At 52.0% G+C, this 24,465-nt stretch overlaps 9 protein-coding genes and 1 non-coding gene across 10 annotated transcripts; 6 read left to right on the top strand and 4 right to left on the bottom strand.

Moving 5' to 3' along the window:
* Window positions 1-838: 838 nt before the first annotated feature.
* COCSUDRAFT_t39 lies at window positions 839-918 on the top strand. Its single transcript has one exon. It is a non-coding gene; the product is annotated as a tRNA-Leu (tRNA).
* A 153-nt stretch (window positions 919-1,071) lies between these two features.
* On the bottom strand, window positions 1,072-1,962 carry COCSUDRAFT_63142 (hypothetical protein; the record flags this gene model as incomplete). Its single annotated transcript, XM_005648101.1, has 3 exons — window positions 1,072-1,352; window positions 1,542-1,634; window positions 1,923-1,962. 3 exons carry the CDS (start codon window positions 1,960-1,962, stop codon window positions 1,072-1,074), a joined length of 414 nt encoding a protein of 137 aa, XP_005648158.1.
* A 1,599-nt stretch (window positions 1,963-3,561) lies between these two features.
* COCSUDRAFT_83693 (hypothetical protein) lies at window positions 3,562-4,242 on the top strand (the record flags this gene model as incomplete). The annotated part of the gene is made up of 3 exons (XM_005648305.1): window positions 3,562-3,573; window positions 3,721-3,840; window positions 3,964-4,242. 3 exons carry the CDS (start codon window positions 3,562-3,564, stop codon window positions 4,240-4,242), a joined length of 411 nt encoding a protein of 136 aa, XP_005648362.1.
* Window positions 4,145-8,785, top strand: COCSUDRAFT_66011 (WD40 repeat-like protein; the record flags this gene model as incomplete). The annotated part of the gene is made up of 11 exons (XM_005648100.1): window positions 4,145-4,490; window positions 5,104-5,301; window positions 5,423-5,542; window positions 5,758-5,880; window positions 6,174-6,268; window positions 6,564-6,714; window positions 7,054-7,213; window positions 7,515-7,704; window positions 7,947-8,050; window positions 8,214-8,338; window positions 8,630-8,785. Exons 1-11 carry the CDS (start codon window positions 4,392-4,394, stop codon window positions 8,783-8,785), a joined length of 1,521 nt encoding a protein of 506 aa, XP_005648157.1. The 5' UTR covers window positions 4,145-4,391.
* A 368-nt stretch (window positions 8,786-9,153) lies between these two features.
* Window positions 9,154-11,496, bottom strand: COCSUDRAFT_41800 (hypothetical protein; the record flags this gene model as incomplete). Its single annotated transcript, XM_005648099.1, has 8 exons — window positions 9,154-9,219; window positions 9,300-9,449; window positions 9,875-10,051; window positions 10,264-10,411; window positions 10,613-10,791; window positions 10,938-11,037; window positions 11,169-11,251; window positions 11,374-11,496. The coding sequence occupies 8 exons, from the start codon at window positions 11,494-11,496 to the stop codon at window positions 9,154-9,156; spliced, it is 1,026 nt and encodes a 341-aa protein (XP_005648156.1).
* Window positions 11,497-12,279: 783 nt separating this feature from the next.
* Window positions 12,280-13,178, top strand: COCSUDRAFT_41799 (hypothetical protein; the record flags this gene model as incomplete). The annotated part of the gene is made up of 3 exons (XM_005648098.1): window positions 12,280-12,417; window positions 12,813-12,965; window positions 13,131-13,178. The coding sequence occupies 3 exons, from the start codon at window positions 12,280-12,282 to the stop codon at window positions 13,176-13,178; spliced, it is 339 nt and encodes a 112-aa protein (XP_005648155.1).
* A 174-nt stretch (window positions 13,179-13,352) lies between these two features.
* Window positions 13,353-16,380, bottom strand: COCSUDRAFT_47365 (peptidase M14, carboxypeptidase A; the record flags this gene model as incomplete). Its single annotated transcript, XM_005648097.1, has 8 exons — window positions 13,353-13,682; window positions 13,882-14,042; window positions 14,308-14,448; window positions 14,745-14,855; window positions 14,959-15,008; window positions 15,127-15,271; window positions 15,466-15,664; window positions 16,349-16,380. The coding sequence occupies 8 exons, from the start codon at window positions 16,378-16,380 to the stop codon at window positions 13,463-13,465; spliced, it is 1,059 nt and encodes a 352-aa protein (XP_005648154.1). The 3' UTR covers window positions 13,353-13,462.
* A 358-nt stretch (window positions 16,381-16,738) lies between these two features.
* COCSUDRAFT_28932 (mitochondrial carrier) lies at window positions 16,739-18,802 on the top strand. The gene is made up of 5 exons (XM_005648096.1): window positions 16,739-16,918; window positions 17,005-17,248; window positions 17,371-17,518; window positions 17,697-17,924; window positions 18,119-18,802. Exons 1-5 carry the CDS (start codon window positions 16,772-16,774, stop codon window positions 18,300-18,302), a joined length of 951 nt encoding a protein of 316 aa, XP_005648153.1. The 5' UTR covers window positions 16,739-16,771; the 3' UTR covers window positions 18,303-18,802.
* A 165-nt stretch (window positions 18,803-18,967) lies between these two features.
* On the top strand, window positions 18,968-22,990 carry COCSUDRAFT_15316 (TPR-like protein; the record flags this gene model as incomplete). The annotated part of the gene is made up of 12 exons (XM_005648095.1): window positions 18,968-19,108; window positions 19,292-19,477; window positions 19,596-19,757; window positions 19,873-19,973; window positions 20,189-20,267; window positions 20,783-20,898; window positions 20,986-21,105; window positions 21,279-21,462; window positions 21,787-21,930; window positions 22,234-22,348; window positions 22,525-22,673; window positions 22,865-22,990. 12 exons carry the CDS (start codon window positions 18,968-18,970, stop codon window positions 22,988-22,990), a joined length of 1,623 nt encoding a protein of 540 aa, XP_005648152.1.
* Window positions 22,991-23,352: 362 nt separating this feature from the next.
* COCSUDRAFT_41796 (FKBP-like protein) lies at window positions 23,353-24,128 on the bottom strand (the record flags this gene model as incomplete). Its single annotated transcript, XM_005648094.1, has 3 exons — window positions 23,353-23,571; window positions 23,687-23,940; window positions 24,065-24,128. The coding sequence occupies 3 exons, from the start codon at window positions 24,126-24,128 to the stop codon at window positions 23,353-23,355; spliced, it is 537 nt and encodes a 178-aa protein (XP_005648151.1).
* Window positions 24,129-24,465: the final 337 nt, after the last annotated feature.

The following is a 24,465-nucleotide window of genomic DNA, read 5'->3' as shown; positions in this document are numbered from 1 at the left end:
TTTCTGTGCCAAAATGCTACATCATCTTAAAGTCAAGGCAAGCTCCTATTAAGAAGAAGGGGTTGGCAGATGCAGGTCTTTGAGAGCAGTACTGTCAGTTGCAAGAACAATCATACCAGATGCAGGACCTGCGCGGCACGCTGTGCACCCTGGGTTGCTTCCTGGTGGTTTGCCAGACTTCTGTGAAAACATGCCCATGCCATTCTGTGGCTCGCAACAACGTCTTTCACCAAATTCAATGCCTGTCCTTCCCTGCATGCACTCACAGTGCAGGTGATACACGTGGCCTTCCCACGTCCAGACGCATTGGGTGCCAACATCAGATAGCGGATTCGAAAGGGCACTCTAACCTTCTCCTTCCTTGACCTTCCAATGCATCTTGATCTATAGCATCAGCCAGCTGTCGAAGAGATGCACTTGACTTTTTCAAGCTTTGCAAGGCCTCTTGAAAGTGCTCCTGGCTATCGGCTGCCGCTTGCTTTCCTCTCTCGATGGAATTGTTCCTTCTATAAGACGCAATCGGCTGCATTGCAGTGCTTGACAAGCCGGGAGTCTAGGCAACCCTTCGTAACTATAGAACGTGATGGGCGGAGAAAGTAGCTTGCCGCCGGCAACTGCCAAGCCGACTTGTCATGATGGTAATTCAGACTATGAAGTACAAACAAGTTTTGACGAGTCTACTCACCGATGGACTTGATGTGAGCCTTCATCTGAAGAGTCATCAATTTGATGCATGCATGCCTGCATATGCCTGCAAGCGTCTTTTTAGGACAAAGAACAGACAGAAAATAGACGCAGACCTCCACCGGTGAGCGATCATCGGAAAGCCCAACCAGAGGACAAGCTGGCCGAGCGGTCTAAGGCGCCAGCTTAAGGCGCTGGTCCGAAAGGGCGTGGGTTCGAATCCCACAGTTGTCACTGTCACTTTTTGAAATTTGGCTTTTTGGTACTTGGGAAGCTGTGGGACATTTTATCAGCCTTGTGTTGGCTGGCACGTTGTACTCGTTCACTCTGAAAGAGTTTGCCATTTTACATGCACAGCATCTCCAAAATCACAATTTTAAACGGCGCCTATTTGTCATAGATTGGTTCCTCGTCAATCCGGTAATTTTGCCCCAAGAATGGCTGGTACAGTCGCTCAAACCACAACAACCGCTTGTTATTGTAGCGGGGATCAAAGTCGGTGATGACAGGGGCTGTCTCCCATTGCATTGCCTTCCGCAGCTCTTCCATGCGCCTTTTGGCAATGTTTCTGTCGTACACTACACCCTCTGAGAATGAGAGCCCCACTTGAGAGTCCTGCAGCCCGGGACGCCCGCGCGATGCAGCCCAGATGTCCACAATGTTATCGCCTGCATACAGATAAAACCATCAGCGGCCACCCATGAAGATTTGGAGTCCAAGCATAAGCCAATGGTGAAAACCAGCCCCAATGTGAATAAGTAAGGTATGAGGCATGCCTGACAGAAAGAGAAACTCAGCGTCGAGGACGGCGGCAGGCTCTCTCCCTCGGTTGAAAATAAGGCGGATGTACTCTGAACCATCCTCTGTCGTGTGCCTGTCTGCAAGCACGCCATCAAATAGCACAGGCGATGTCTGCCGCTGCCTCAGTGGCTGCGCTGGCAGCCTCTCACCTGCCACAAGGCACAGACACCTGGATTGAAGCACAGGCCAACTGATCTCCACCGGAGCCTGAGATCAGCCTTATCAAATGCAAGATCTGGTGCCTCAACTACCTCGCAGAGTTGACTGGAATCCTTCCAGTATGAAAGCCGCGGCATCTTTCCTCGAAATGCCGGGTAATCCAGGAGCGCCCTCTACTAAGGCATCATACTGACCTCCTGCGCAGAGGTGACACATTGCAGACATGATTCCTTATGCTACCAGCGTGTATACAGGAACTTTGATCAATAGATGTGTACCTGTAGCAATGCTCAACAAACGGCTGCAAGCCTCTGCCATGCTTCCGTCATACTGCATGCCCAAATGCAATGTGTGGTGGTTAGACCTGGTTTGAGTCGCAAAAAAAAGCTGAATAGGATCAAAAATGCACAGCACAAGTGCATCAAGGCTGTCTCTGCAAGCAGGACCATGACTCACCTGCCAGGGCGCCGCAAAATGAAACTGATCATCATTCTGGCTGGATATGCATGATGGAGAGTTCAAAGGGCAAGCATTGAGCACGTTGTTGATCTCCCCCAGCGCATACAAGGAGTCCTCTTCTCCCTTCCCCGCGGCTCTAGCTAATCTTGAGAAACTTAATGTGCCAGACAAGAGAACCAGGGCTTGTCTCCTGCAGGAGCAGGTGGAAGGAGTCAATAAACTTCTATCCATTCTGAATCACAAAAGTCCCCTCTGATGCATCCTTGGACAACATACTTAGAAGATCATCTGAAGATCTGGACATCACCACACCACATATTGCAGTAGTATCTGTTACCTTGTCTGCAAGAGGTGCCTGGCATTGCCAGACCTTTGGGCGTGATGATCTGTCCTGCCAGAAGTGGATGCCTGATTATGACGGCACAAGCAGGTATTCATTTTCAGGGATGTCAGATTGCATTCGTCGCGAGTACTCTGTGCAGATCAATGAATATAGCCAGAACCATCGTGGTCCAATATTACTGAACCCCCATGACATGACACACCCCTCATTGGCATGATATTCGGAGTTCACCAAATTGTCTAAAATCCAAAAAAGCAAAGAAGATTCGTGCGATTGTCTGTCTTATCATGACGAGTCTGAGTTCAGCATCGATGAATAGTACCGTGGGCTTGTTGACATCACCACATGCCAGTACATCCCGTCTGTTCAGAGCACCCAGAGTGCGTCTTTCGTCTGCGTGGAAATTGTCAATACATTTACGTTCTAGACAATTTTTTCTAGCTATGCCGATTAACGCTCATGGCACCATCGACAGGTCCTTGATCCTGCAGGACTAGACAGAAAGCATTTAACAGGATATATAGCTGATTCCGATGCTTTTTTTGGATACCACGGATATTACACTCATGAAAACACAAATCTTTGTCTGATTGAACATCGTCATGTTGCAGGCATTTTCACAAGCGCATGCCAGTAACCAACGGATCCGAGCTGTGACTTGCAGAGCAGAACACTGTGACAACATCTCTACAGAAAGTGGTGAGAATCTTGTGATCCCTAAGGCCCTATCAGTTTTCACATTTTCAGCAACCCTCAACTGGTGCTAAGTCTCACACTGTGTGCACCTGCCACCAGCTCTCAGGCGCAGGCAGCTGCTTCACATTGCCGTGGCTACGTCAGTTGGGAGCCTGTGGCCTCTTCCAGCTCGTGCACAGTCTTCAGGTGAAGTCGTCTCTGCGGACGTCGTGCATGACTATGGAGCTTGATATAGTTTTCTCACAGCGCCGTGTCATGCACAGATGCGAGGCAGGCTCTGCTGGATGCAATCGCGGCCAAAAAGGGGGATGATGAGGTCATTGCAGCACTGAGGAAGTTAGCAGAGGAAAATCCGACACCGTCGCCCGCCAAGTCACCCACTATCTTTGGGGAATGGAAACTGCTGTGGGCCTCATCAAATGCTGAGGCAGGTGCCCTCTGCAACCTAAACAATTCTCAATGACCGAGACTCAATCCCAGCAGAGGGATCAAAACCCCTTAAAGCATTTCTTAGGCACTGCCGGCCTGTTGGGCATGCATGGCCGTGCAACTGAGCTGTTTTACATGCCTGCGCGCAGGTGAGCCGGGTGCTGAAGCTGCCCATTCCTGCTAAGAGCACACAGCTGCTGGGCAAGGAATTTGTAGGTGAGGAAGGGCGCGGCGCCAACCTCATAGACATTGGCAAAGGAACCGTGGTGGTGCGACACTTTCCACTTTTGCCTACAAGCCTACCCGACACGAATCAATTCCTGTGCTCACTCGAGGACGCGCGCGCATAAGTGCCAGTGCTGTCAGAGCACATGTCCTGCATGTGAGCGCAGGTGCGCCTGTCCAGCGCGGCAGTCCCGGACGAGAAGGATGACACAACGGTAGTCATCGGGCCGCCCTTCTATCTGGAGGCCAAGGTGGCGGGCTTCAAAATTCCTATTCAAGACACGCAGCCGGGCGGCGGGCGCAAGTCGATCCTGGGCAATGAGCTGAACTACTTCCGGCAGCTGTATGTGGAGAACAGCGGGAAGCCAGGGGACCTGCGCGTCAGTGAGGTGTATGCTGGGGACCCCGCTGTCAAGGGCAGCATCTTTGTGCATGAGCGAGCGTGACGCCCCGATTTTAGATCGGTAGAATACCGCCGGGAGGCCAGAGCCTTTCAGCCAACCAGTCTTTTGATCATGATGGTGAATGTGACTTTAAGTTGTCAGCCTGACAACTGAGTACTGAGTGTAGCACCACCGTCCAGAGAACCCCCTGAATGTACAATTTATGTACGGCATTGGTGGCCAGACATCAGAGATCGCAGACAAGGTTGCCGATCATGAGTGGGAAGAGGGACGGCCGCTTTGCAGCTTCTGTAATTGTTGAGCTGCAGATCTCCTCAGAGGGTTTGCCATTAAACCCCTGGATCAGTTAGAAGGGTTTGTCCTCCGTCACAAATTCAGCCGGCGCAGGAAATGAAACAAGTAGAAAACCGTTTTCAATCTATTGAAAAATCAAATAAAGCATTGTAAAGGAGCTGAAATCTCAAAGACTGTCCCATCGAGCAATCTCGTGGCAGGTATTTCGCTATAAAGAGTTTGTTGATTTAAGTTTTGGAAACACACTAATTCACTTCCGATGTGCACCTTTCACGACACGATTTGTAAAAGAAGTCGCAGATGTTGCAATCCCAAGTAAGGAGCCTGTCAATTCGAGTGAGCACATAGTTGGTACTTTTACTAGACTACATGGATGACCAACTTGGTCAATTTCAGAAGACTGTCATCAAACAGTATCCGGCTCGAACACTCCATGAGACGGCAGAGAGCAGATACTGGCGTCGATTTCGCGCACCTATCGTGTCCCAGCAGGTATGCCTCAGAGACTTCAGTGCCCACGTAGCATGTTTCAACAGCATGCATACGGCTTGCTTCTGATCATGTACAGCAAAAGCTACTTCTCAAATAAATAGTTCTACTGGTGCGCAGGTTGGTGCTGTCACATGCATAGACTTCAGCCCAGTGTACCCATACAATTATGCAGTCACTGCCTCCACGCGAGTGATCATCTACGATGCGCACACTCGCAAGCCCATCACAACCCTGTCCCGCTTCAAAGACAAAGCCTACTCAGGGACCTTCAGGATCGATGGCAAGCTGCTGGTTGCTGGTGGGGAGAATGGCTTTGTCCAGGCGAGCGCCCTACACTCCAACTGCCTCCCACAATCAATTTGCTGGAAAGGTGCAGCAGTTCCGAGTGTACTGCAGGCTTGATGGGCTGGTCAGCAAGAGTGCATGTGTGACGCAGGTGTTTGACCCGAAGAGCCAGACCTTGCTGCGGCAGCTGAAGGGGCATGAGCGGCCGGTGCACACCACCCGCTTTTCTCCCTCAAAGATGCACGTGCTGTCAGGGTCAGACGACGCTACGGTGCGGCCCCCAGAACCTCACGCCAATTCTCAATGCGATGCAATGCAATGCACTTCAGTCGCACAGGGCGAGCCAGCTGATATACTTTCTCTCCGCTTTCAGCAAGTGATAATGCATATGTTGTCAGCATCACCAGCTCTTGTGCTTGAATCTTGCTGGCCGTCGTGGCATGATTGTCTGGCACAGATTGCGAGGGCGTGAGCATACTGCTGCAGGTGAGGTGGTGGGATGTCACAGCGGGCGAGCAGGTGTTCAGGCTGGAGGGCCACACAGACTATGTTCGCTCGTCTGCCTGCAGCCCTTCCTCTCCTGACACCTGGGCCACAGGTGATCACCCTGTGGGCCCGTGCAATTCGCTAGCTTGAGCATTTTGCAAAGCCAGCATCAGCGGCATTCTAATAGTGCTCGCTCTGCTAATTCGCATGCTTCTCTTGCTCAGCGAGTAGTAATGGCTAAAATGGCTGTTGTGTCCAGGTTCCTATGATCACACATGCCGGTTGTGGGACGTCAGAAGTCAAGAGGTGAGCTCAGTTACCTGTGCTTGCAATCCGAGAGCTTTGTGCATTTCCCGAGATTCTTTCTGCAAGTATCGTACAGACACAAATATTGAAGCTGTGCAATATGCACGCAGTGCACGATGACTCTGGATCATGGCGCGCCTGTTGAGGCGACAGTCTTTCTGCCTGGTGGCAGCCTGCTCGCAACCGCCGGTGGCACAGAGATAAGGTGCTGCTCTTCCCTTGTCCTAGGCCGCATCACCTCTGTTTACCAAGATGTGTGTACTTCACCCTTTGCACGCAACGAAGGGTGGAAGGAGAAGGCGTAAAAGATGAAGCGCATGGTTCTAGAGGGCTGTGGGGTGCAAGAAAGGCTGTGGAGGTAGTGAAAAATAAGACGTGCCCAAAGTAAAGAAACTCAGCTTTCTTGTGATGTCATTGAATCGTCTTGCAAGTGACAGATGTAGAATTAAGATTCAGGCTAGACGGGGCGCTGATGACAATGTTCTGGGCTGATGTGGCAGGATATGGAGCATGCTGGCAGGCGGGCGGCTGCTGGCGCGTTTGGCCAATCACCAGAAGACAGTCACCAGCCTCGCCGTGGCGCAATCGGCCGGGCCCGCCGCCGTCTCTGCACCACGCCTCATCTCTGGCTCGCTGGACGCCCACGTGAAGGTGCGTGACTCCTATGCTCTGGTTGCAGACACTGGATGCAATTCATGGCATGGCGATATTTGCAGACTTTGTTTGTTACTTTAGACAGCAGCACACCTGCCTCTATAGGATGTGGGAGAAAAGCTCCAATGATTATAAATGTCTAGCAGACTCCAGGGGCCTGCTGCTATTATCTGCCATTTGTCTGCATGGAGACACAAGGTAGCAGGACTTCAGGGCATTGATGGCTTGCGCTCTAATGCCGTCAAGGTTTGTGCTGTGACATCTACAGCAGAAGGTGAAAGCTGCGCAAGCTGCGCTTGGGGGAGAAATGCTAGAGGGTTATGTGCGTTGCTGCAGGTGTACGAGCTGGATGCGTTCAAGGTGACGCATGTGTCAAAGTACCCGGCGCCCGTGATGAGCGTTGCCATCTCGGCCAATGCTGCGCTGCTGGCAGTCGGCATGGCGGACGGGCAGCTCTCCGTGCGCAAGCACTCCCACAACAAGGGCCCTGCCGGAGGTGCGCTGCTGTCTGTATCCCAGCCTCTCCTACCAGGTCCTTTCATGTTAAGCAGGTCAAGCTGTCCCGTGGATTACCTTACTTGGGATCTTTTGCATTCACCATGCCCTTTGCATTTTTGGACATGTGGACCTTCCTTGTATCCTTACCATTATGAATGCCAGGATCTTCTGAACACGGTCAGGCATGTCCAGATTAAGCCACATATGTCTGCAGCGTTTTCATTTAATTACCGTTTTGCCAATCCTATAGAAATAATCTGGGTTCTGCTCAGAAGGAATTAGTAATGTTTGCTCTGCAGGCGGCCCAGCTAAGGCAAAGAAGGTGTGGAAGTCCACGTTGACGGCGGCGTCTTATAGGTATTTTGTGCGCGGCACCACCGAGAAGCCGTCAAAGGACGACGTGAGGATTTCGCAGCCGGGCATGCGCCGCCTGGCGCCCTATGACCACATGCTCCGTCACTTCCAGCGCGTCCCCTGTCCATCTGTCCCGTCCATACTAATGGCTGTTGTCCCTTTCTCAACTGTCTCCATGTGCTTGCAGAGAGTTGTGGCTGGTGCTTTCAGAACCCCCCCGGCTGAATCTCCTGAGTGTGAAGAATAAGTTCACTGCGCCTTGACTGCGCCTCTGCGGCTGTGTGTTGGGATTGTGACTGGCGGTTATGTCGAGCTGCGCAGCCAAATGATTTATGGGAAGAGGCTGACTGGATTCTGAGTGTGCTGTTGTGCGGCAGGTACCGGGCTGCGCTGGATGCGGCGCTGGCGACAGAGCAGGTTGAGGTGGTGGCCAACCTGTTGGAAGAGCTGGCTGCGCGCTCCGGCCTCTTCGCCGCGCTAGGTGCAGCTCCTTTTCTCTCTCCAGATGCTACATTATTTCACTAGTTCACATGCGTGAATGCACATGATGGGTGTGCAATCAGAAGTCTCTCTAGAGATCAGTGGGCCATGCAAGGGTTGAGAAAAATGCGGCTTGAATTGTACTGGGTGTTGTGTGGCTGCAGGTGGGAGGGACGCGCAGGGGCTGCTGCCGCTGCTGACTCACCTGGTCAAGCACCTGTCGGACCCGCGCCACTCCGACCTCTTCATCGGCATTGCCAACCGCCTCCTGGACATCTATGCCCCTGCGGTGAGCTCCCACCCCTTTTTTTCTTGCTCTTTTGTCATTGAGTGCATGACCCTGCATGTCTGATGACAGTGGGATCACCATATGTTGGTGTTGTGGACTGTTTGAGGAGATGTATACAATGTAGTGCACCTGGGCCAGGAGTTGTTTGTTCTGTCTGATACATTCTGTTTACACGGCGAGGCAGCCCTTCTCCTACTTTGGCGCTTGCAGTGCCTTCGTGTCTTGCATCGTCCCTTCTCTTGATGTAGATGTCGGGCTTCGCTGACATAGTAGCAATGTTGGTGTGCGCAGCTGGGCGTGAGTGAGGAGGTGGATGCAAAGCTGCGGCTTCTGAGGGAGAGGGTGACGCTAGAAGCCAAGCTGCAGGCGTCCCTGGTGCAGCTGCAGGGAACACTAGACCCCATCCTCCACGCAGCGCTCAACCAGCAGCCGCTGACTGAGGAGTAGCTGCCAAACTTATAAGTAATCATTCCTTAATGATAATGTAATGATTACCAAGCACAGGCTGTAAAAAGTCGAGGGAGCTGTTTCAGCCCACATGATTGCATGTCTATGACAGGTCTATCTGAGTTGTTTGACAGGAAGCGGAATATTAGTAATACCTGCCCGCCATGCATGTTGACTTATCAAATCCAGGATTGGCTTACAGTGCTGGTTGTTTGTATCTCTTTTGTTTGCATGCCGCTCCAAAAACAGGGCTCTGACACCGCAAGACGTGACGGCTCTGTAATTGAGACTGCAGCAACAGATGCAACTACTCCCAGCAATTCTTTACGCTGTCCATGTCACCCCGGTCAATACTGTCGCTTCAGCAGTTATGCCTCCATCTGCATGTAGCTGCAATTCATGTAGTCAAAGGGCGTCTCCTGATCCTGTCTCCCCTGCAGCAGTCCAAACCTATAAAATGCTTCATTCCGCACAAATGTGGCAGTGTTAAAGCTGCATAGCCAGTGGCTCATACCTCGTTAACAAAGCTGCGATAGGGCTTAAATGGGAGCCGAAGGGACAACCGCTTGCCCTCATCCTCTACGCATGCTGTTCCCAAGTTTGCATCAACACCAAATGGGAGCCTCAACTCCAGCGGAGCAGCACCAGGAACTTGCACAATGACCTGCAGGTCACACAAGGAAACCTCTGCTATAAGACAGCATTGTATTGTTGTGGCAGTGGCATGAGACAGTTGAATGCGCCAAAAGAAGGCATCCAAAGTTGCAATAGTGTAACAGATAAGTGCAGGGACGTGCTACCTGAGCCAGCTGGACTTGCACAGACACTTGCTCGCTGGTACTGCCTGAAATTGCTTGAGCTTGGTCGAGCCTGACGCTGACTTCCACTACCTCAGCTGGCCGCCCGTGGTAGTGCACCTCATAGGAAGGCACCTGTTGTTGCATGGCACAGCCATCTTTCAGCATGGGAGTGTTAAATACAACTTGGCAGAAAAGAGTGGTGCTAGAGTCACTTGGCACAACTGTACTTTTACAGAAGAATTCGTGATGAGGACTGTTGAGGTTGCTGCGGCATTCCAGAGACTCTCACCTGCTTTTCAGGAGATGCTGCAGCTGAACTTGATGGCTCAGGTGGAGCCTGTGGCTTTTGCTCTTGTTTTGCTGGGTCCAGAGTTGCTGTGCTGGCTGACGGTGTTGAGCCTTGCTTCTTGTCTGCCACCAATGGAAAGGACGGCTCATCTAATACATCGCCCAGGTCTGTCACAAGCTGCACGAAACAAGTGAAAGAGTTATTCAAAGCCACTCACCTGTGGCACCACTTATGCAGCTGCTGGGCACAGGTGCACACCACAGACACTTGCAACGGCACATGCAGATGCGGCTGTAGCACCACACTTATTGGCATAAGAATCCATGACGGGGTCAACAAGACAATGATGGGCTATGCAGCATAAACGCAGTAAGGTCAAGATTTCTCACAGGCTTGCGATCTAGTCGGAGGCGCTGGGACTGGACTTTGTCGCCCTTGTAGCGCATCTTTGGCAGCTTCCAGTTGGGGTCCAGTGCCACGCTGTGCTTCTGGCTGGCCCATCCCATCGCCAGCTCCACCAAGAAGATCTTCAGCTTCCTGCAGGTGCATGCACAGCAGAAATAAGCTCGCCAGCACATCCGTTCCAGTGAAGGAGAGTTTTTTAGCAGCTCATATATCTAAAACAGGAAAGGAGAGGCAATGACATGTAAGCAGTGCATTCGCCAGTGCAAGGGGGAAGGGCCGCATGCAGATGCCGCTTAGAGTGTGCGTATGCATGCATCAAATAACTGGACCCACCTGAATGTTTCTGCCTGCTTGAGCACGTCGATGTTGAACACGATGTCAAGCACGTGGCAGGCTTGCCCTTTGTGGTCCTGGTCCAAGCGCATCTCCCCCATGCTCAGGGGGAAGCGAAGGGTCTCGCCAGGGTCTTCAAGCTCTGCCCTCTCCAGAGCTGTGCGCACCTCCTCAGACATCTGTCACGAGCGCGAATGGAGGTCACCAGATGGTAGGAAGACTCGTATCAATGTCCATATAGAAAGTGCCATCCAATGAAATCCACAGTCCACGGTGGTCAATGTGCTGCAATGACCATCAAAGAACCCCAAGAGAAATGCATTACCTGTCCATTCTTCCATCCCCCGGGTGCCAGGACCGAGGGCGAGCCACAGACATTGATGAAGACCTTCTTGCCCTTCTCATCTACACTCTTGATCACAAACCTGCATGTAAATTCAGTACATCATTGCCCAGTCTGTTCTTGTATGACTAAGAGGGCACTACCCGTCAGGCAACAGGTGCTTTGTATTTACAGGCATCATGGTGTCTTTGATATTTCAATTGGATCACCCACCCAGGTTCTGGTGTGATTGTGATCCCCGCCTGTTTATTATTTCTGGCCAGCTTCTGCACATCTTGTAACTTTGCAAGAAGATCCTGCCATGCCACTTCAATATAAGTGTAAATGGCTTATATATCCCGAATCAGTAGGGCATGCTGTGCTAAACACTATCGATGACCAGCTAGTCTTGCTGCAGGAGGACTAGACCGATCGTCACCTTCATATCATCTGGAGCCTTGTCCGGATCTATAACTCCATCAGCATTCATGTAAGATTTGAGGAGGCTGCTGAGGTCCTTGAAGTCGTCACTCCCATCGTGAGCGCTTGCCGATGGCTTCATCACTTGTAGTGTTTTGTAGAGTGATTATGTGTCAGGCAGGCCTGACAAATCGCGACAGTCGCAGATTGAAAGGAGTCCTATTCTTTTAAGGCGAGGGATTGTCGTATTTTGTTTTCAAATCATTGAGAGTAGATTGAAAAAGAAACTGAAACTGCCAAGGATTGTGACCTGCCCACCAAGATGACGACTCAGCAATGCATCTTTTTCAATACAATTTTGTGACATAGTTCACATAACAAGTTGCGACAACGTACATCTTAATCAGAATTCCCAGGAACACACGTCATTGTCGGTTTTTTCATTTACTCTACGGATTGACAAGAATTCACAAATGAAGATCTGAGGCTGATCGGTTCTTATTTCTTTAGGACGAAGACTATCATACTCATTATATAGTAATGATGCTCAACCACACCCACATTGGCAGCGATCGATGTCAATTGATTCTGCCCCACTGCCTATCCTTGCTCAGGCACAGGCATCCCGTTGTACCTGCGCATTCTGATCCTGATCAGACGCAGAGAGTCTCAAGAAAGGCGTCCAGTGGCATTTGCAGGTGCCTGGCAGAAGGGCAGAATCCTCCAGAAGGTATAAAGATGGGAGCTGTCCAGTTGCAAGCTACAAAGATAGGACCTGACACCCTGCTTTTCATGGTGACTGTCACCCTACTGTGTAAGTGAGCCTGTTTTCTTGGCAGCAGGCACTGCTCTGGCGTCAGAATTCTCGCGGCATGTGAATACAGCCGGACTGCGGAATCCGCTTGAGCACAGAGGGCCCACGCCCATGCTGTCACCCACGGCAGTGGTGGCAGCGCAGCTGGATGCATTGCAGATGAACGACTGGCCGGATACAGACTCGGGCATCAGGACAGCCTTCCTCTTCAGCAAGCCCTATGACTGTGAGAACATGATTGCCGGCCGGGTGAGGATTCTCTCACGCTTGGCTATCAAGGCTTCTCAATGATGCGCATGCAAGCATAATACAAATCAGTTGTTTCAAGAGATAGATGGCTCGGGCTAAAAGTGCTTCTAAAAGCTTTATGTCTCTCATTTTGGATGCAGGCCACGCCTTCAGAATGCCACAGCTGGCTGGGGACAGAGATGTGGATACCGTTCAAAGAGTTTTCAAATGCCCTGCACTCGCCACCGCAGAATGTGCTCCTCAATTGCGAGTCTTGGCGGGTGAGCAAGGCGTTCCTTGTCGTGCAGCCTGCTGTACATCATGCTCCGAGGGAGCACAACGAAACAAGCCGCACAAGTGCAGGAGCTTGATCAGAAAAGCTGTTGACAATGATGCTCTTAACTCTGCTGGTACAGGCGATATCAAATGTTGTCTTTCCAAGCAGTAGGAGCGGAAACAAAGCAGTGCAGGCTATCGAGGTCATGGCGACGCAGAAGAAGGGTGAAGAGATATTGCGGCCATATGTCTTCACTTTCTGCCTGGAGCGAGTCGATGTTGGACCCTACAAGGTGCTGTCTGCTGTCTTTTGCGCGTCCATTTTGCCCTTATGAAGCAAACTGCTGAACATGCACATCCATGCCAAGTGTCCTAAGAGTGCTTTACAACGTCGCGATAATGTGATGAGGCTGATGAAGCGATGGGCCATGCTTCGAGAGAGGTGGTGCTGGTTGCAGGGATGTTGGATGACAGTGGGCTTGAGATGCGGGAACTACAGCAAATAAGTACGCAGCAGAGCCAACGGCGTTACAATTTGGTGTCATATGTAGAACCTGAATATGAGTACCATTACTGTAGCCAGGAACAATTGAGGTTCTGATACATTTTTCAAGAAAGGAAGGACTGTCATAAGTTTATGCAGTTCTGCGCAGCATTGAAAATTTTGTACCCAAAATCTTGCTATTCGCAGTACTTGAAATTGATAGATAGCTGAATGGCAAAACAATATATTTGGGCAGCTGCCAAGCTCCTGTGCAGCGCTGCTCAAAAGTAAAACAGAGCACAAAATTCACCGCAATGTGGGGATGACTGCCAGGATTGCATTCAGCATGGCTGCTCCAAAGCGCACTGAGCGCTCAGGGGACCAGTTCTGGACGGGCTCCCTCGCGTAATGGGTGTCCTTGAAGGGCATCTCCAGGGTGAAGGCGAGGCATTTGTACCGCTGCCCAACTCCCCCAGAACAGATTGCCAGATTCGCCTGCCCTGGAGGGTCCACGCCATAGCCATTCCTGCAGCCACTCGTCCCATACTTTAAGCAAATCTGCTTGATCATCCAAGCAATAAAGCGAAACACAATGACAGCCACAAAGCTGCGTCTGAAGGGCTCTGAAGTCAAGTAAGCACTGTGCATGCATACACCGGATGTGTGCATCAGAGCAGGACGTAGGGGTTACAATGATAAATGAGCACCAAAAGGCAGGAACCCACCCGAGCTGGAAGTCTGGGGAGGTGTGCAGGAAAGCCCGGCAGAATTCGTCCTGCAGGCCCTTCAGCCGGTCGTCCCAGGCTGGAATGCCCTCGTTGCCGGCCAGGAAGTTGTACTCGATCTCCTCATCGCCATGAATGTCTGCCAAAAAATCGCACCCGACCTGTAGCATGCAAGCGAGCAGGGGTTACACAATTGCCCACCTCTCAAATGTCACTCATATCACCTGTGTGTTGTGCACTTCCAAATCAACAGTAACTCGCTTTGTTTTGCATGCCAGTGTATTGAATAGGTATGCTTTCCACACCAGTCATGACTGCCAAACAGAGCCAATTTTAGAAGTCAAGCAGCTGGCAGACAAGATGCAGATTAAACACTGACTCGCGCAATCTTGCATAAAACGCGAAGAAGGGAACTATAGGCTGTACCAGGTCCATGTGATTGCGGACATAGTAGACCTCAGGCGAGCGCTCAAGGGTGGGGTTGTCCCACTCGCGGTTCAGGTTTGCACCTGCTGCGTTGGTACGCAGGTGGCCCCGCCATGTGCCATCTGGGTTCATGTTTGGCACCTGTGATCATCTCACCATTTCAGCAAGCTCCTAGAGCCCAGCCTTCCCCTTGTGCTGTAACTATTGACCACCCACTGGCAATTATAACCATGACCATACGGACTTGGCGAGAGAGGGCCAAGATCTTGATTATTTTCTTACCTTTTTGTATCTTAGTATCCTACCCTTCTAAGCCTGCTGTCTCATCCTACCCATCAAATCTTTCATACCTATCATACCAGTCAAACCACTCTTACCTCTCATAATTTGGAAGCATTTCAGAGGTACATTACTAAGTGCAAGACAATGGGGCGCACGATGTAGAAGACAGCCTGCTGGAGGGCCTTGCGCGAGACAGGGTCGTGGCGATCTAGGAGGCGCTGCAGGAATCCCTCCATGAAAAACTCAGCCATGCTCTCGCCAGGATGCTGTTGAGTACACCAACAGGGCATCAGTGATTCCAAAAAGCACCTTTGAAGTGCCTGTTGCACATCTTTACACATCCAAAAATCTCGGAGCCACTGCCCTTACCTGACGAGCGATCACCCAAACTTTCTTCTTGTCGCTGTCATCAGCGTCACCTGCACACCACATTTGCATTATCATTACAGAATTCCACTGCTGCACACTATCCAAGCTGCACTGCTGCTTCTCGTTCATGCAACGCAGACAGCTCACGGATGATCATTGGGACCCCACCGATGCGCAGCAGGTCCATGTCATGGCCGTCCAGAGTCTGGCCCAGCATCTCCAGTGTGACCCCCGGCTTGCTCTGGCAGTCGGCAATCAGCGACTGGTGCTGCTCATAGGTATACGGCGCAAAGTACGCATACCTCACAGCATCCTGCATACATGCCAAGCTTTCTTCGCACAGAAAGTCACATCGCAGGATCCTCATGCAAAGGCCCAAGTGTCAGTTCAACTGATCAGGCTGCAGGACTGAAGTGATGTCTGCCGCTTTGTGACCTCTGTCACCGGTTGCTTGTATGCTGACAATGCGTGCCAGCAATGTTGCACTGTTTATGAGCGGATGCGCACATGCTCAGGGGTGTGCTTCCAGCTCAGCACGCCGGTCTCCTTGTCATAGGTGGTGGGCACTCGGAACCAGTACTTCCTGTCATAGGTTGCACAGGTCTGGTAGCCCGGCCAGGCCGTAGGGAAAGAACCCTCCCCTGCGTTGGTGATGTTGATGTGCAGATCCTCACCCTTTGCGCCCGTCACGCGGAAGTAGAACCACCTGCATTCTCATGCCCATGTGACCATGGACCCCAGTCCAATAGTGCAACTTCTCAACACAGAGGCCGTCTTGTAGCTAAAAGTAAGGATTGCTGGACCTTGGAGGATGTGACTCACATGAAATGGGCTGTCTCATCGCTCTCACAGTACGGGTCCCTGCAGTCACACCGGCTGTGAGGCGCTGTGCATCACGACACCTGTTGTGACCTTTAGTGACTGCGTGTGGTGACTTAAAAGTGAGTCTGGGGAGACACATACGCGTGGATGCGCAGGTTTAGCTCGTGTGAAACGCCTCTGGCCTGAGCCTGGGAGATATCCAAGACCTGTACAAGCCATAGCATTTCAGACTTGCCTTACCCTGAATCGTTTGAGCGATGAGTTGCTAGAGCAGATGCAGCATACCTCTATGTTCCCAGAATCAAAGTGAGAGTTGACACAGATGCCCCTTCCCTTCGCCAAGTTTGTGGGAGCTGCTTCTCCCTTGGCCCATTTGCTCAGAGCATGGAGGAGAACATTTTTTCTGTGCGTGTCTGTATCCTGAGTAAACAAGTGGGACCTTGGTGTGCATCGAGAATACGGTTTACTATCAGTTTTTGGCTGCCCAGCTGGCTGCATACTGTGAGTGACGTTTAACACCGGTGCGCTCTTCCTCCAGGTGTGCGGTTTCAGGCAGGGGCTCGACAACCTTGTGTGCAACAGAGACCCCGCAAGAGACATCGATGTCGATCTGTCTTGCGCAGGATCCGCCAGATCCGCCTTGTGGGCATCGGATCGAGGTGTGATGCCTTGTCATCACGTGCAGGAGCTCACTGGCTTCCACATTTCCCTGGAAACTTGGAAGCTAGGCTTTGCATCATGTCGAATCCTTTCACTCTTCTCTTGGAGCTCAGATCTGCTATACTTCCCCTATACCTTCATGTTCAGATCGGTGCTGGCCTTCAGGATCTAAAGTCTACACCCAGTGCTGTTGGATGCGTCTGACCATTGGGTGCCCATGCCGTCGTGGCGTTTTCATTATCACGCCAGCACCGATCTTGAAACAGCAGCACTTGTCGGTGCATATGAGGAGTTGACAGCATGTCATTGTTGAGTTGGGGCAGTCCAAGGAATGTCAGGTCCTTTCACCCCTGAGTTTGAGGGTGAAGTCCCTGCTCCTGGCGCATCCTTCCTCGCTCACAGCTTGGCAGGGGCTGCTGCAGGGATGGCTGAAACAGCTGTAATGTACCCTCTGGACACTGTGAAGACGCGGATGCAGGCAAGTTCTGCCTAGATAAATACCCACTCAACTCATCAATTGCTTCAGCGCGGCGACTCATTGAAGCACCAACAATGTTGATGCAGGCAGCTGTGGTGACACATGCCGAAAAGGGCATCGCCACTGTACGGTCTGGGAATCTTGGCCTCTCCGGCATGCTGGCGCAAATTGTGCGGGAGGAGGGTGCTAGGGGCCTGTACAAGGGATTCACTGCAGCCACAGCTGGAGCAGGACCAGCTCATGCGCTGTACTATGCTGTCTACGAGCTGACGAAGAGGGAACTTGGGGCCAACAGAGGGGGCCATCGGCCGGTCAGCGTTGCAGCAGCAGGTGCACATCATTCATTGCTTCACACCACGCTGGCCAGCAAGACGACATCTTCCCTCATCAGCGTGTACCATCCACTGCTGCGATTTGTCCAGGTCAGATCTTCGCTCTGGTATGCATGACAGGGGTGGCGGCTACTGTGGTGAACGATGCGGTCATGACACCCGCCGATGTGGTGAAGCAGCGGTTGCAGGTCGACCGCGGCAGGTACAAAGGCGTGCTGGACTGCACCATGCGGATCTGGCAGGAGGAGGGCATCACGGCTTTCTACAGGTGTGACCAGCCATACAGTCAGATTAACACTCGACTACAGGGCATTGAATAGGGTCGTATGCATGCCTGATACGCAAACCACCCCTCAGTTGATGACGAACCTCGGCATCTGCAAATAACAGTGGTAAAGGCTACGAGAGAAGTGAGACGCTGAGGCGTGCTCACCTGCTGCACGCAGGTCTTATCCGGCAACCTTGTTGGCGAATGTTCCCTGGACAATTCTCCATTTTCCCATCTATGAGTCATCCAAAAAGCTGCTGGCTCCCGGGCGCGAGGGCCAGGAGGGCACTGCGGTGCAGCTGGCTGCTGGGGGCCTGGCCGGAGGCCTCGCAGCGGCACTGACGACCCCTTTCGATGTAGTCAAAACGCGTCTGCAGCTTGGCAGCAATGGCCCAATCCCCACCAGGTCAGGAAGCTCTGTGGGCAACCGCTTAGCAAAGCAGAGCACACTGACTCAGCTCTCAGGCCTTCTCTCACTGAGACAGGAAATGCAGGTGGCTTTTATTTCCAAATGGCCTGTGAGCACCTGAGACTCAGGAGTGTCACAATGAATGGGCGTGCATTATTGACGCCAAGAAGGCAAGGATATGGTTGTCGCAGGAGAGCTGTCAATGTGTTTGCCATCATGCGGCAAATGGCAAGGGAGGAGGGATCTGGGGCGTTGTGGAGAGGGTGGCAGCCTCGGACGCTGTGGCACGCCCCCGCCGCCGCGATCTGTTGGGCCACCTACGAGGCCATGAAGCGGTTCCTCGGCGTCAATGTCAGCCATGTGCACAGCGGCTGACCACTGCACTGGGCCGCGCATGACACGCACAACTGGATGATTCTGAGCAAGGCAGATCTAGAGTAAAATCTGGTCAACGCGTCGCGGCGCGCCAACTTGGTTTGAAACCGGCTAATCAGCGCTGGGCGCATGCATTCACCGGCTGCGCACCATGCAGGCATTTTACACTGTCCACGAACGCATGACAACATAGAAGTTTTTAGGGGCTCAAAATATGCAGAACAGGGAGTCAGTGGTGTTATACCATAATGGGGCCTGGCTGCCAGTTTTGGCTATACTGGTCAAGCACATGCAATGCGTGCCGATGACAGTCCTGGTTCGAGAATTGCCATTCGCTTTTAGAACAACAATTTGGAAAGTTGGGGATTCTGGTTGAGACATTGGCAAGGGTCATTGAGCACCTCGTAGGTGGGGATCTGAACGAGTGTCACTGGTGTCACTGGCATAATTCCACCTTTTTCGACTTTTTCTCCACACAAAGCGGAGTGTAAATTACCTTGATAATTTTTCAAGAAGTTGTTGCATCGTCTGATTCAAATCCACTCATGATCCCGCCTACTCAGGAACTTGATTGATGGTCCATCACCCAAGTGAAATGACCTTCGAAGGCAAAAGGCGATTGGGATAATAAAAGAGAGTGGGACAACATGACAGCAACTATTTCTATGGAAAGGCTGTGTCAGCGCATGCGATCTTTAGTCCACGATTGCCTTGCCAAGCATCTATATGACTCAGCCATCTTCTATGCAGACAAGCTCGTGACCATGTCAAATGGTGCTTCAGCTGATGTCTACACGCTTGCCGAGGTAATTGCGCATATATTCAAAATTGCTTGAGAGTTTTTATTCTGGAAGTCTTTCATGCAGGCATGCCTGCCCCTCTGATCAAAATTCCTGGAAATTTCGATGCTGATACTCTGACGATGTGACCTATCAAAATACCTGCAGAGTATGTCATTTCTGGAAATGATCACGTCACTATGCTTGCAGGCCTTTTACATGGGCAGGCAGTGGCGCAGAGCCCTTGCTCTGCTCAGAAATGCAGGCCTCATTGAGGCTGACATCCGCTGCAGATACCTAGCAGCACGCTGTCTAGCAGAAGTGAAAGACTGGGAGGAGTGCCTCAACGTCCTGGGGGGCTGGGATGAGTCAGAGCTGGAAGCACTCAGCATGCAGGTCTGCCTGGCTACCATGCACTTTCCCTGACGCTGAGTTCATTGAGAATATTGAGATCACTGTATGCCACAAGCAGCTCCTTACAGTGCTAACGGATGGATATCTAAAACATTTGCAGGATGTTGCACTGGAGGAGGACATTGGCCAGGGAGTGAGCCACACCTCGGCCATGTGCCTCCTGCGCGGCCGTGTCTATGAGGCGCTCGAGAACCGCGGTAGGGCGATCAGGTGGTATAAGGCAGCCCTACACATGGATCCGTTCTGCTACGAAGCCTTCAGGGTAAGTCCACAAATCCTTTCCCAAATTGCCGGAAGGTGTGTGCACGCTTGAACAAGGATTCTAAGGTTACATCCTGCTTCTGATGACTTCTGAAGAGGTTGTTATTATGATTTAGGCATTGGCGGAGGGGCACATGCTTACGAGCGAGGAGGAGGCAGCCCTGCGAGAGTCCCTGCACTATCGCGAGGAAGACCGATGGCTGCATCTCTTCTACAGGTCCATTTTCCACTAGTTGCCCGTGTCACGAGGGCCTCAGACCAGGGCATTGTAGGATACACTTAGTACAAATAAGCACTATTCCTCAAGGTGCCAGCCGACCTGCTAGACATGAAGGCACCTTGTAGCAAAGGGATGCCAAGGCAGGCCTGGATCAACCATAGACGCAGGAGGTTCAAGGCAGAGGCCATCAGCATTCTGTGTGCATGGAGCAGGGCGAAGTGCAAGAAGTACGACCAGCAGCAGACGATGGAGGGAACCCTGGAGACTCTGGAAGCGCCGGCGCCCACCCCGGTACCGGCCCCGCCGCCGACGCCGTCGTGCGAGGAGGCCGCCACGCCGCTGCAGCCGTCGGCATCGGCCAAGCTGAACGCGCACAAGGACACTGACTCGTCCCCGGGCGTTCGTACACGCTCCATGGCGCAGCGCTCCTCCTCCTCTAATGACATGGTCAGTGCATGGCCTCCCGCTCTTTCCGTAAATTTTTTTTCGGAAACACCCTGCTGACAGCATTTAAATGGGTACCTCGATCTGTCCAGTCTTGGACATCCCTGCTGACTTGCATTTGAAGGGTACGTCTGATTTGTCCACTCTCTGATGTCCCTGCTGACACGTACCCAAAGGGGTACCTTTAATTTGTGACTTTTGGTTCTCCCTGCTGATGCATGTTCAAATGCACACCACAGATTTGTCCAGTGCAGTGCTGCGTGATCAGGTAAAGCGTGTACTGTCGTGTCTTTGGTGGAATCCTTTGAGGCATGCCTCCATGGTGGGATGTACAGGAGGATGATCTGGACGAGGATGCAGAGAATTCAGGCAAGGGCGGCTGCGGCTTGGTTGGCAACCTTGATGTGGCTGTCTGCCGCGCAGAGTGGTACTTCCATCTTGGCGGATACCAGGCAAGTATCCCTCATTCTCGGTGTCCGTTCTGCTCTGTTTCATCTGGTTGACGATGCCAACATGTTCAGGTGCCTATTGCAGCGGTTCAAGGTATTTGGGATGTGCAGGAAAGCCATGCACTGACCTCTCAGCTGCTAGATCAGGACCCCTACGCCCTGGAAGCCATGCCAGTGCATCTCGCTGCTGCCCTGGAGCTGCGGAAGAAAAACGAGCTGTTCCTCAGAGGGCACAAGTGAGCACTCTGCTTCACCCTGTCATGTGCTGTTGTTTGTTCCCCTGCACTATCTTTAATAATGTCCATGACCGGGGGAACTGAGCAGATGATGACCCTTCCTGCGTGCTAAAGACGATGGGACTATTGACCAGGTAAATTGTGGTGCTGTTCACATGGCAAGTTGAGTGCAGGCTGGTGGAGGAGTATCCAGATAGAGCAGTCTCCTGGTTTGGCGTGGCCTGCTACTACTTGTGCATCGGCCGGTATGAGAATGCTCGGCGCTACTTTGGCAAGGCAACCACCGTGGACGCCTCCTTTGCACCCGCATGGCTGGGCTTTGGGCATGCATTCGCTGCGCAGGATGAGAGCGATCAGGTGAGACAGCACAGCACCCCTTCAGCCAACACCCTGTAAATGATTATCACTCTTATTACCCACGCTTTTCCTGCCGAAAGGCAAGGTACGTCCTGCAGACGTCCTGTAAATTATCCCTGTGAATTTTCTATATGCAGTGGGCCAGCATGGGAATGGTACTCAGCAAGACCTGCCAGGCTGCTGCTGTTGCAGAGTTGTTTGCTGCAGCTTCCCTCTATTGCAGCCCCTCCAAAGAGTCATAGCAAGCGGTTGATGACCTATGGCTCTGCAGAATAGTGCTGCTGCTGTGCTGACATTTTGCGATGGGTGGATGGTGTGATGCAGGCGATGGCGGCGTACAGAACGGCTGCGAGGCTGTTCCCTGGGCTGCACCTGCCCCTGCTGGGCATGGGCTGCGAGTACGCGCGCATGAACAACACCGCCCTGGCCGAGCAGCTGCTGCTGTCAGCGCACCGCATGTGCCCCCAGGTGGGCGCCCCCACCTCTGTCAGATTCCATGCACAGAGTAGTGCCCACATGACCGAAGAGTCCTCCTGAGGGTTGTGAGTGCGTCCCATACATACCCAACCGTGGTATTCACCCACAGACACGTTGTTTAGTCCAGCTGCTTACACTGTGTGGACCATGCACCTGGGGCCCCTCAAACACCAGACCATGCCTGCAGTTCATCCTGACTTGTTTGGAATACGCCTTACAAAATCTGAATGATGCTATCTGTGGCTAGCAAGATGCAATGGGTAATATATTACGAGAGCTGATGGCATGGTGCAGGATCCGCTGCCCTGCAATGAGCTTGGCTGCCTGCTGTTCCGAGCGCGCAGCTATGATGCGGCCGAGCGGTGGCTGTCTCGCGCCCTCGAACGCGTGCCCGGCCGCCTCACTGAAGGTCAGTCCTTGCGGATCTGATGTTTTCTCAGCTGCTTGTCGTGGCTCGCATGGGAGATTAGATTCGCCTTCTGTATGGATGATTGGGCACGACCTTTCTAAATGTGCACAATGTGGGATAAGTGCGCATTTGCGTTGCAGTGGAAGTTGACAAGGTCGTTCTGTTGCTCTGTACAGCGTGGGAGCCAACAGTGGTGAACCTGGGGCACACTCTGCGCAAGCAGCGGCGCTACAGCGAGGCCATCCAGATGCTGGAGAGGGCCCTGGGGCTGTGCCCGGGCCAGCCTGGCACCTACTCTGCCTTGGGCTACACCTATCACCTCCAGGTGCAACATGCAAAACCCTCTCAGATTGACCGAATATTGTTTTCATAAGCTCCAATAACTGCTGTGTTGCCTGGAATATACCTTGCTAGGGCATGCAAGGCAGGTCTAGAGGACTGTCCTTGATAATGCTATGTCTTTGATGGCTGCATTCTCTTCTGGTTTAAATTGCATTCGCGCTTGTGTGTGGGCAGGGGAGGATGCAGGAAGCGATTGATAACTACCACAAGGCTCTGTCGCTGCGGCCAGACGACACCTTCACTGCAGAGATGCTCACGGTGGCAGTAGAGGAGTGTGCTGATGTGGAGCTTGGCTTCTGAATGCACGGCAGTTGCGAGAGCACAAACCATGAACACCTTGGAACAACATTGGGAATACTTACCCGTTGCACGTTGCCTTTCAATCAATTTAAATTTGCTGATCAGTGCACAGCTGAGTGGGTTCACTACCTAGTACAGCAGGTGTCACCTCTAGAGCCATCTTGCTAGCTGTACTGGAGTGAAATGAGGGCACTCTGAGCGGGTATTGGTGCACACCAGAGAATTGAGTGTATCCCAGTTGCAGTTTTCAGGCTGATGCAAGCAGCCGCTGATGTTTCTGATTATGGAGTGGTAAACATTTGAAATTCCAATGCACATTGCACTGCAAATGACAAAAATTACAACGTAATGATTGTCACAATCTACCTCTGCGCTGGTTCGATGTTCAACAGTGTCACTTCAAAGATCCGCCTCTTCCCTGCCAGCATGTTGTTGGCGTCAATCTTCACAACATCATCTGTCACTGCAACAACCATTGCCGAACCTCCGTTTGAGAGCTCCACAATCAGCCCGTCTTGGAGACCCCCCTGGTTCTTGTACCTCCCTTCCAGCCGCTGGATCTCTGCATGATCTCTTGGCACCTGCAACAAACATCAGGTGAACTTTGCGTTGCGTCTGTATCAGGCAGGACGTCATATTGTCAACATCAGAGTCCGGTATGCACACTGTGCAAATGGAGAAGGCATCATGACATACCTCGAAGAAAAGCTCCCTGTTCCAATCTCCCCCTCTGGCCTCCAGGACAGTGGTTGAGCCCAGTGGCAGGCCCCGGATGGCCTCATCAAAGGCCTGAAACAGTGGGTTGCCTGTGATTTCCCCTGCTCCTACTTCAAAGCTGACTGGGTGATCCTCACTCTCAGCAGAGTCATCCACCATGTTGCCGTCCTCATCCCGACAAATGTAGTGTATGAAAACAGTGTCGCCATTCATGGCCACCTGGGCTGCACCGCCTGCGCAACGCATGAAGTCCTGCTGGATGCTCTGGGAAATACCAGACTGCCCAGGTAAATGCCAGTTTTGTGAGAAACTTATAGTTCCCCCTTTGGACTGTCGTTGGCCAAGCAAGAGACTCACCCTCCAATGACGAGCCTTCTGCGTTGATTCCCCAATCATAATTTTGTCTCTGATGGCGAATCATTGGACCGTGGCTCCTCTTAGTCTGACCAAAGGAAGGCCATCGTCTTCCCCTCGACCTCGCATTTATTCTTATACAGAGACGCTCAGCATTTCTGCATGCTGGTCTTGCGCCCTGCAATGCTTGAAACGACGCTAGTGACCTCATCAGAAAATTTGTGAAAGTTCTCTGGGAAATTGTGCCAGGAAATCCGCGAGCCCACTCTTTGCAATGTTAATTCAAGCACACCATAAGATCTCAGTTCGTGCTGCAAAGATTAATAAACCAAAGCCTCCCTTTGTTCCTCAGATCGAAGTTATCTTCAGCCTTATCCGGCAGCTTCCGGGGACGAGGAAGCTGG

The sequence above is a fragment of the Coccomyxa subellipsoidea genome (assembly GCF_000258705.1).
Source record: "Coccomyxa subellipsoidea C-169, whole genome shotgun sequence".
Taxonomy (NCBI): Eukaryota; Viridiplantae; Chlorophyta; class Trebouxiophyceae; family Coccomyxaceae; genus Coccomyxa; species Coccomyxa subellipsoidea.
This window is presented reverse-complemented; position numbering and strand designations above follow the sequence as displayed.

What these genes read in the sequence shown, in the direction of transcription:
- COCSUDRAFT_28932 (XM_005648096.1), top strand. Translation starts at nt 16,772, where the DNA reads ATGTCAGGTCCTTTCACCCCTGAGTTTGAGGGTGAAGTCCCTGCTCCT. An exon ending in GGTCAGCGTTGCAGCAGCAG is followed by an intron (nt 17,249 to 17,370) that starts GTGCACATCATT and finishes TATGCATGACAG; the next exon opens with GGGTGGCGGCTACTGTGGTG. An exon ending in GGCATCACGGCTTTCTACAG is followed by an intron (nt 17,519 to 17,696) that starts GTGTGACCAGCC and finishes TGCTGCACGCAG; the next exon opens with GTCTTATCCGGCAACCTTGT.